This window comes from Pararge aegeria, chromosome 1 (genome assembly GCF_905163445.1).
Source record: "Pararge aegeria chromosome 1, ilParAegt1.1, whole genome shotgun sequence".
Classification (NCBI taxonomy): domain Eukaryota; kingdom Metazoa; phylum Arthropoda; class Insecta; order Lepidoptera; family Nymphalidae; genus Pararge; species Pararge aegeria.
Genome location: NC_053180.1, coordinates 14,614,498 through 14,625,183, shown reverse-complemented (window position 1 = coordinate 14,625,183; position 10,686 = coordinate 14,614,498). Strand labels below are relative to the sequence as shown.

General features: G+C 37.8%; 1 protein-coding gene across 1 annotated transcript; it reads left to right on the top strand.

The window, feature by feature from the left end:
* The first annotated feature begins 1,203 nt into the window (after window positions 1-1,203).
* LOC120633490 lies at window positions 1,204-4,323 on the top strand. The gene is made up of 2 exons (XM_039903740.1): window positions 1,204-1,650; window positions 3,970-4,323. The coding sequence occupies exons 1-2, from the start codon at window positions 1,204-1,206 to the stop codon at window positions 4,321-4,323; spliced, it is 801 nt and encodes a 266-aa protein (XP_039759674.1).
* Window positions 4,324-10,686: the final 6,363 nt, after the last annotated feature.

Sequence of the window (10,686 nt, the reverse complement as noted above, 5' to 3'; positions counted from 1 at the left end):
GAATACCCTGTGTATACCCTTTATGCACGCCACTGATTTGAGGTCATATTTTTACACAAATAATTTGTTATATTTACTATCATTCATTACTATTTGTTTACTAACTATTTGTTTATTTAGGTATGAGAATTTTACCCCACTCGATAAACTTAAAGAACGAACATTGAACAGCAAAATCAAGTAAACGGACGGCATAAAATGTTGCTCGATGAAAAACTCGATATGAAACAATCTGGCATGACGCACAGCAAGGCAATTGAGTGCTTCGAAGCCTTCCGATATGTGAAAATGTTTGTGTGATGAACATGGAAGTTGCTTAGTGTATGGGCGTTTATCTGTATATTATAAGTATTTATGTATATTATTCATGCAAAAATATTCATCAGTCATCTTAATACCCATAATACAAGCTACGCTTACTTTGGGGCTAGATGTGTGTTGTTGTAATATATTTATTTATTTATATTATAATATATACTGTTGGAGAAATCGTCACAACACGTCATCGTGGAGGGGACAACGCGTAGTGGTGGTGTTAGAGACTATAAAAGGCGGTGCGCGCTTCATTCGAGAGAATCTTCGGGTACCGTCAACTACATAGTTTAAGGGGAACCCCTGTCCGTTTGGAAAGTCAACCTGCTCATTTTGTTTTTGTTGTAAATTAGATTTATAAATTGAATTTCTTTAAATAAGTTATCTGTTTTATTAGTTCCGTGTAAACTCTTGCTTCTACTAAACATATATGTGTGTGTAGTCATGATTGTTTTTTTTATTAAGATTTTACTTCTGGTTCCTAAAATCAGTTGTGGGATTCGAAAATATCACGTGACGTTTGCTTTGCATTCCTGAAATACCTGCGGCAGTTTGACTATTCAAATTACTTTTTTTTCGTTGCGTTTGAAAATTGAAGTTTAAATGTCCCTTATTACGTCAGTAGTGTGCTGTCTAAGTGATTGAATGGTAAAGTATACGTAGCTGAAACCCTGGTGAGTACTTCCTTTTTTTATTTTATTTGCTAACTACCTACAGCTATTTTCAATATAATTTTGCGTGATTTTCAAATAGATTTGTGAATTCAAATTTAGCTTTTGGCCTATCTCGCTATTTTGCTATAATAGCCTACCTACCCGCATAAAAGTTTATTTTTATTGGGCTTAGTTCTTGCTTATATTTCGTAATTTACTGTTACCTACAGTAAAGAAAATGTCAAATCAAGATCATGAAAGGAGAAGTCGCTCTAGATACCGCGCCTCGCTTTCCGGGCATGGTACCGAACGCTCGGGTGACAGTGATTCTGGCCGTAGGCGTCGAATTTCGCATTCTAGACTTACTTCAAAACGACATAATTCCCCTAATAAAGTGTTAATCGAACAAATGCAACAACTTCAAAATCGTTTAATTGCATTAGAAGGGCAACGCCGCTCCTCACCGCCGCGACTCCATGAACCGAACGCTGACTGTTTGCCTGCGCTGTCGCCACCACGGCTGCGACCTGTGACCGCGACTGTAGCTGAGCAACAGAGGTCGGTGGTGGAGGGTCGAGAGTCTGCTATGCAGTCTTCGCCAGGGCGTCCTGTGAGCGCAATGACGGACCGCGATGCCAGCGGAACCGATCGTATCATCGAGGCGATACGTTCAATCAATACGACGGTGAGATCCAACCAATCTTATTACATATCCAATTTCGATCCAAGCATCCACGATATAGACATCTGGTGCGAGGAAGTTGACCGTGCTAAGAGTACAAACTATTGGAACGATAACGAGTGTCTTTCTCGCATCGGCAACTGTCTTAAAGGGGATGCTAGGACTTGGCTCAATGAGTGGGTCACCAATGACCGTAGTTGGAGCAATTTTAAGAAAGAGTTTAAACCGTTGTGTCCTAGGACACCGGATATTGCAAATATTTTATACGAGGTCATGAGTTCTAACTCTGATAAATACCCAACATATGCAGACTATTCTCGTCGGTCCTTATTAAAGTTACGCATAGTTAGGGGGTTGAGTGACGAGCTAATTTCGGCAATAGTCATACGGGGCATCACCGATCCGCAAATTCGTGCTTCTGCTACCAATGCAAAGTTAATGCCAAATGAGATAGTAGAATTCTTCTCTATTTACGTGAAATCTAATACATCATCTTTCAATAGGAAATCTGGCGATAGCATAAGTTATGATCGTCTTTCTAAATCTAATTACGATGCAAAAATTCGAAAACGTAGGTTTGAGGAAGGCATATGTTTTTCATGTGGCCAACGTGGTCATACTCAGTCTCGTTGTTCAAAGAAGTCTAAAGCCATCTCTGTTAAAAGCAACAACGAGGAAAACAATAAGAATTCTGCTCAGAGTTTAAATAAATCCGAACCTTGCGCTTTTTGCCGAAAGCCAGGGCATAAAATTGAAACTTGTTTTGAAAAACCTAAATCTGATTCTCGTAACACCAATAACATTAACTTTTACCAGGAAAACTGCTATGATAAAAATAAAGATATAGTAGTAGCAGTCATACAGGGAATTCCGGTTGATATTCTTATAGATAGCGGTTCAACTATACCTTTGATTTCTTCATCGTTGCTAAGACATTTCAAGTGTGCGCGTAGGCCAGCTTTTAGAGTTTTACGAGGTATAGGCGGTAATGAAATTGAGTCATTATATTGAAATTGAGACTTATTTTGTCACCTTGGCCATAGAGTTTAATGAGATTACTTCAGAGGTGGACCTACATGCCATATCCCCTGAACTTATGAATACCCCTATTATTGTCGGTACTGACGTATTAAATCGCGAAGGACTTACTTATGTACGTACCCGTGAACAGTAATACCTTACTAGCAAGGCTCGTCTTACCTTTAACGTTATGTGTACTATGCCGACTACGCAGATTCCGATTAAGACGTCGTTAACTGATCAAAACTTTAGCAAGCTGCGAGACCTAATTAAGACATATTCGGACTTTTTTTATCTCTGGGACGGCAACATCCACAGTTAACACTGGCAGCATGTCAATTAAATTAAATAGTGCTGTGCCGATTAATTACAGGTCCTACAGGCTTTCTCATCCAGAAATTTTAAAAAGTTCGCGAGATAATTAAAGATCTTCTAGAAAAAAATATTATTCGGGACTCTGAATCGGAATATGCGAGTCCTATCCTATTAGTTAAAAAGAAGGATGGGTCTGACCGCATGTGTGTTGACTATCGTAAACTCAACGAAATTACAGTCAAGGATCGCTTTCCTTTACCATTGATCGATGATCATATTGATCGATTAGGTAGACATAAATTCTTCACCAGTCTCGATATGGCCACAGGATTCCACCAGATACCTATGGATAATGACTCAATACCACTCACAGGATTTGTTACACCCGAGGGGCACTATGAATATTTGAAAATGCCTTACGGTTTAGCAAATGCACCTGTTGTTTACCAGCGGATAATGTCGAAAACACTTCGCCCATACCTAGAGTCCGGTGAGGTCCTGGTGTATATCGATGACGTACTTATACTGAGCAATACAATACATGAGGGTCTGTTGATTCTTCGCAAGGTACTTCAAACTCTAACTGATTCTGGTCTTTCTATTAATCTAAAGAAATGCTCTTTTTTGTGTACTAAAATAGAATATTTGGGAAGGACTATCAGTCAGGGTCAGGTGCAGCCGAGCGAACAGAAGGTTCAAGCCTTAGTCGAGGCTCCCATCCCAAAGACCGTTAAGCAGGTTCGCCAATTTTTAGGGTTAGCTAGTTACTTCCGTCGATATATAGCTGGATTTGCTACTAAGACTGCACCTATTACTAGACTTACAAAAAAAGGCGTTCCTTTTGCATGGGGTAGTGAACAAGAAGCACGGCGAGATATTATCTCGCAACTTACAAGCGAGCCCGTCTTAGCCATTTACGATCCTGTTTAGCCTATCGAAGTCCATACGGACGATAGTTCTATTGGTTATGGTGCAGTTTTTCTTCAGGTTCATGAAAAGGTGTATAAGCGAGCAGTCGCATACTTCAGTAAACGGACTCAAGGTGCTGAGCCAAGCAGGCACAAGCGACTGTCAAGCCCGACTCTGGCATGCGCGGGCATATACCATACGACATACCGTGTGGTCAAGGCGCTTCCCCACGGTCGCGTCGAGCTGCAAATGCTGGCAGGCTCGTGTGGAAAGGCGACCCGGGCTGCGGCAGAATTTATGGTGCCATGGCGAGGGGAATGGACTCCTGACACGTGTGCTGCCTTCTTCGAGGGGGAGCTTGTGTGTTATTTGTGTGTACAAGCTAACGTCGTGCCTCTGTTACACTGTGATGAATACCGCATAGTACGCTAACGTCGTGCATATGCTATGTGGTTGATTCCGAAGTGGTATGCTAACGTCGCGCCTCTACCATTCTTGAGAGCCTCATGTTAAGCTAACGTCGTGCCTATGACATGTAGGTGAGCTGATGTAGGGAATAAGCTAACGTCGAGCCTATGTTCCTTGCTATACGAGATAGCTAACGTCGTGCTTCCTCTCTGGTATTTGTTTGTGATGGACCATGGATCGATCACGGGTCGATGTGTCCTTGGTAATCACGGAGGTCCCAATCCGATATGCTTTATGTTCTCAGGTGCAGACGATGATGACAATATGGAGTCCACGCCTGAGCAAGCTGCCAGGAGCAACAATGTGCCTCGTGAACGTACTGCGGAGCCCGTGCCCTACTGCTCTGCGGGCATCCAGCAGCATGAGACAACGGAGCACGAGGACGTCCTCCAGTCAGGAGAGGCCGTGTTGGAGAAATCGTCACAACACGTCATCGTGGAGGGGACAACGCGTAGTGGTGGTGTTAGAGACTATAAAAGGCGGTGCGCGCTTCATTCGAGAGAATCTTCGGGTACCGTCAACTACATAGTTTAAGGGGAACCCCTGTCCGTTTGGAAAGTCAACCTGCTCATTTTGTTTTTGTTGTAAATTAGATTTATAAATTGAATTTCTTTAAATAAGTTATCTGTTTTATTAGTTCCGTGTAAACTCTTGCTTCTACTAAACATATATGTGTGTGTAGTCATGATTTGTTTTTTTTTATTAAAATTTTACCTCTGGTTCCTAAAAATACAATATTTTATAATTTCTTCAATCTACTGAAGAAATTATTTATTAATTAAGGTACACACAATAATAAATAGATTTTCAATAATTTACTCGCTACGAACGCATACGAATTATTGGTACGATTAAAACAAGGACCGAATCTATTATTGAATTGTTTCTAGGGCCCAGAAGTCCGAGCAGTTGAAGAATGTGTCCATCAACAGACAGCAGCTGCAGTTTCCTGTAGGTAATAGTGTCCCGCGTCGGTAAAAAAATGTCTACGTTTGCGTAACGCCTGATAGTATCGTAAGATACGGTGCAGGCAGACGGAAAAAACAAATTTAATAGCTATGTATTATGGATAAAATAGGCAAAAAATTTCGTGTTTATTCAGAATTTCCATAATTTTCCCGTGCAAATAATTAATTGAGCGCAAATTGACGTATGTCAAGTTTTGCCCCGTGCTAATAATTTAATTAGCTTTAATGAATAATTGAGTGATCAAACATGCATTATTCTGCATTTATTAAAATATTTTAATTAAAAAATACCAAATTCAGATAATATATTATTTTAGCTAAGCGGTTCGCAGACAACCGCTGTACGCTCGCGGCTCACCTTATGTAACAATCTCTAAAAGATACAAACTCCTACGCTCAGTTAGCAGTGGTGACTGAACGTTTTTATTTCTGACAGGATAACGCGTGTCTTATTATCACAGTCGGCATATTTTTAATAGTAAAAACTATTTAGGCTCCTTTTGTGTGAGCAAAAATCAACGTACTCGTATCATCGTCACCGTATGCTTTCCATGAGCTTTTTGTATACTGTAAATATATTATGTGTACTTATAGGTCGAACAGAAAACTTGAAACTCGCGTCATCGTCGCCATATACTTCCTACGAGCGGTTGGCTCGGTTTTTCTCATATACCGTAGAAACTGCCTAATTTCCCGGGTTAGTAATAAGTATTGTTGGTCTTTATCCATGATCCAAGCTATCTCCTTGTTAAACCATACCGTGTAGCAAAATTTGTATTTAAGATCCCGTGAGAAAAGTTGAAGAATGTTTTTCTGGGATATGTAATAGTAAGTATGTATGTAGTAAGTATGTTATCTATATATATATATATATATATGCATATATATATATATATGCATCCTGGATACGGATAAATAAATATAAATAAATATATAAATATATATATATATATATATATATTTATTTATCTATATTTGCGAAGTCCGTGAAAATAAATGCGGGTTGAGCCTTACATAGTCAACAAACAAATATACACATTTTTTTATATTATTAGTATGGATAGTTAGTACGGATTGGTGGTGGCTAAAAGCTAGCACTGCGTAGTTTCTCGTAGTAGTCTGATCAAATCCATATAGGAATACTCTGATAGAAGAGGCACACCCATGGAAGTGGGCAAATGGGTTAGGTAAAAGACAATTTCTAAATTCACTGAAACACAAACAACTGGTTATAAAATATTCCTTGTCAAAATGACGCAACAGTTCATGACGTTACGGACACGTTCCTTAAAAGGTATTTGCATTCCTAGTGGGCAAAACCCTGGCTCACGTATTTGACATTCCACGAATGCGTTAGAAACGCTCAACTTCCTTCATTCTAATACGCATCACTAAATTTCCTCTTAACACACGTCTTCCCATCATTATAAAGGGATTTTGATGTTAGGTTGAATAGACGTTGCGCACGTCTAGAATGTTTTTCCGGAACATGTTTTTTCTGTCGCTTATAATACAGGTAGCTTTAACTCAAGAGTGAACAGGCATCCTCTAGTCAAGTACTCTACACTCAAGCTGTCATATAATGTATTTTGTAGACGCGATAACTGCATCATTATTCTTGTGATTGGCATGTTTAACCAACACTCGAAATAAGTAATCAATCTAATCGTAACTCTTCTGTGGTGCTATCTCGTTCCTACTCACTGTATCACTCGTATATGCTGATAAGGATAGTTTCTAAAAGACACTTCTGAATTAAATGTGTCACCTTAATAATTTGACTAAGATTGGTTTATTATGTATATATATATATATATATATATATAGTATTTATGTATATATAGGTTATATATTTATACGCACGACCTACGTCTCTTCTTGAGCTGTGTTTTATGCCATTGGTTGCCTGGATGAGATCGCTATGTAGCGATAAGGCCGCCAATTTTATGCTTTTCGTGAAATTTTTATTTATAATTTCTATATTATTATGTGGGGTATAATAATAAAAGTGTATTCATTCATTCATTCATAGATACTTATTGTAATTTTGTAATACGCTTATATAAACTAAGCATCATTTTACAAAATGTTGCTCTTCCCGAAACAGGTACTTTAATTGTTGAGGAGTTCTCATGCTACTTTACTGTCAGCTCCTTTTTTAATGATTAGCTTAAATGACTTTGCAACTATAGTAACGTAATCAAATGGCTACTCTTGAAAGCCGTACTATTGTGTAGAATCGGAAACTTCATGATTTCCAAAGGTTTGTATAAAAATATGGGTGTCCATACAATATTTGAGAGCTCCCTGGATTTTTCCAGGATTCAACTGAAATATATATCAATAACCTGATGATAATATTAAGTATAATTGTAGAGGTTAATCGCCCAAACACACACACACTTTCACTTTAAATATATTATCTATGCGAAAGTGTGTTTGTTATGTTTATTTGGCATTCCTTCACGCAACTAGCACTAAGCGACCAAACGCCTTGATAGAGTTAGTTGAAAGGTCGGAAAGTAACATAGTATACTCTTAATCCTAGGAAAACCAACGGTTCTCACTCAATTGATGTACCTGATTATAAAAAACTGTAATAAACGCGGAGGCAAAACGCGGACTACAGCTAGTGGTTAATAAACAACAGAGTTCTGAGATAAAAAGTATAACAATATTGAGAATCTCATACTGCTAAAAAGTCGGTAGCAATAGTGTGAATCATTTCAACACGTACGTGTGTATTTTTTACTTAACTTATCACTTCTACCCCTGAAAAGTTTTACTAGCTAGGTAAGAAAATTTGGCCCCCAAGCGTCTTGGGAACTACCCAACCCTTTCAACCCAAAGTTTTCAGGCGCCTAAATTGTTTTTAGATCTTCAATATCTTTTTAAATTAAGGTAAGAATAGCGTATAAGTAAAAAACTATGAAAAAGGAACAAAGGTGGTATAAACTATTCAAAAAAGATAATTCAAATGAAATAACGTTTATTATTATTTGCAAACAATATGTGTTCAGCATGTTTCTGATCAGAAGTGATTATTTATTTTTCTAGAATAATTAATTGGGAAAAAACTTATGTAATATATATATATAATGTAAATACCACTTTATATAGGCACCTACAATGCAGGCTTGCTTGTGGGTACCAACGGAAATTGAGTTTATTGTAAAGTTGTTCAGTGTTAGTAATCGTATTTTCATTAGTATTTTTTGTCACTGATTGACCACTGAGACCGAATTGTATTATCAGAGCTGGGGCCCTGGCCCCTAATTTCCTGTGTCTTTGAAATAGTATCACACCTGTAACAAGACATTCGACCTGAGTCGTTACTAGAACTTTTGCCAACTGAATCGATACTTCGTGTAAAAAGTGGTATCTAATTTATGTGCAAAAACAGTTTTGATAATCATCAATTACAGAGAGCCAGGGAATGGACTGTCGTAGGATGACTTTGCAAATTTGAAGATCGTGAAGCTTGAAAGCCCAGTGGATAGAAGTTCAACTTCACATTCGGGGGTCTGAGTTCGAATCCCAGAACGTACCTTTTACTATTCTAAGTTATGTGCATTTAAGCAAATCAAATATCACTTGTTTCAACGGTGTAGGCAAATATCGTGAAACAACATGCAGGTTAGGTAACCTGCATGTTGTTTCACGATATTTCTTCGAGAGTTCACGAGAGTTCTCCATAATGTTTTCAAAGGTGTATGGAGTCCACAAATCCGCACTGGGCGTGATGGACTGCGGCCTTTACCCCTTCTCATTGTGAGAGAAGACCTGTGCCCTGTAGTAGGCTGGTAATAGGTGGATATGATGAACAGGAATGTTTTCTTATGAGCTTATACTATTCCACAATTGCTAAAAGTTCAAATTATCTCTTTTTCTCGCGCATCTGAAGTTTGTATGGTAGCATACGAGTATGTTTAGGCATTAGGTCCATATATTGCAAACTTTTTTTTATGCTTGTGAAAGAAGAGATAAATTAAAAGTACCATAATTTTTTTTTTAATAATGTGTAGTTTTTACCTACACTTGGAGGAAATCAAAAGTACCAATATTATTTCCAACTAGCAATCCTACGTAACAACAACCTACTTCTTCTGAAAGGTTATTTTTTCATCCGCTATTCTGTACAAGGTCTTCGAACCCTATCACGTCACCCGCTTAGGCTGGTACTTCGTTCGCTCAGCTCGCTTCCTCAATTACTAGACATTATCAAACTTCCCTAAACTATCAAAGCCTAAAACAAGATTTTGAAATATATTTGAATTTACAAATATAAGCGCATTTGAACGAACGATCAAAAAACGTCTCTTCCGCTTTATTAGTACTGATATAGGATACAGATTATAAAGAAAATATTACCCTTCAAAGCGTAGTTATCCTTCTCAAAAGTTCATTAATTAAATTGTTATGGTTTATTCATATATTTTCTTATACTATCATTGATGGTAAGTGGAAAACCAACGCGTTTAAACAAGGAACGCGTCCTCCAACGTTCCGCCTGGTGCCCATCAACCTGAGGCGCAGGTGCTACACTGGCCACCCTGTCTACTTCAAGGCAAGGCATAAACCCAAATCCTCGGACGAGTACTGCCACCAAAAGCTCTTTTACTTAAGTATACTTCGCTAACATCAATATTATGTCGACCACAATTTGTAAAATAATTGTTTCCATGCAATTGAATAAAAAACAAGCTAATAGACACAATAGCCTATTCATGACAATAAAGTATTTCTATCGAGTGTAGTATCGTATTCAACTGTTCAAGGAAAAACTAATGACAAGACCAGTTTATGGGATATGATGATGTAAGGAAAACGAAAATATGTATTTTATTTAATTAGCATCATTTGGTTTTTCTTGGGAAATAAATCTTTGTTTTAATGAGCCTACCTACTATAAAAATTTGTTTGTGATATTATCTAATCCCTCTATGTTAGATGTACAAAAACTGTAAATGTAAATGTATAAAAAATTGTATATGTCTTATGAATATGCATAAAATAACCTTAATCCCTATTCCATACATAACCCTCAATGTACGGTGATACTGACGCGTCGCCTGCAATAATCAAGTACTGCGGTTTTTCATTTACTTCAAAGTATAGCTCAAAATTCCATTAAGTATATACCGATTATTTAAAGAGCTGTGTTCAACGCTCGTAGTTTACTTTACTTGATAGCTTATTTCGAAAGCTCTACATCGTCAACTTGCCCGTTTTGATTGGTCCAATATTTTTGAGATATTAGCGATAAGCCTATGGTAATCGTAATTTATGCTTATTTGGTGTATTTAGATTTAACTCTAAATATGAAATACGATGGATGGCTCGGGGCCATTTTTATCAT

What these genes read in the sequence shown, in the direction of transcription:
- LOC120633490 (XM_039903740.1), top strand. Translation starts at nt 1,204, where the DNA reads ATGTCAAATCAAGATCATGAAAGGAGAAGTCGCTCTAGATACCGCGCC. An exon ending in TACGTTCAATCAATACGACG is followed by an intron (nt 1,651 to 3,969) that starts GTGAGATCCAAC and finishes GTTTTTCTTCAG; the next exon opens with GTTCATGAAAAGGTGTATAA.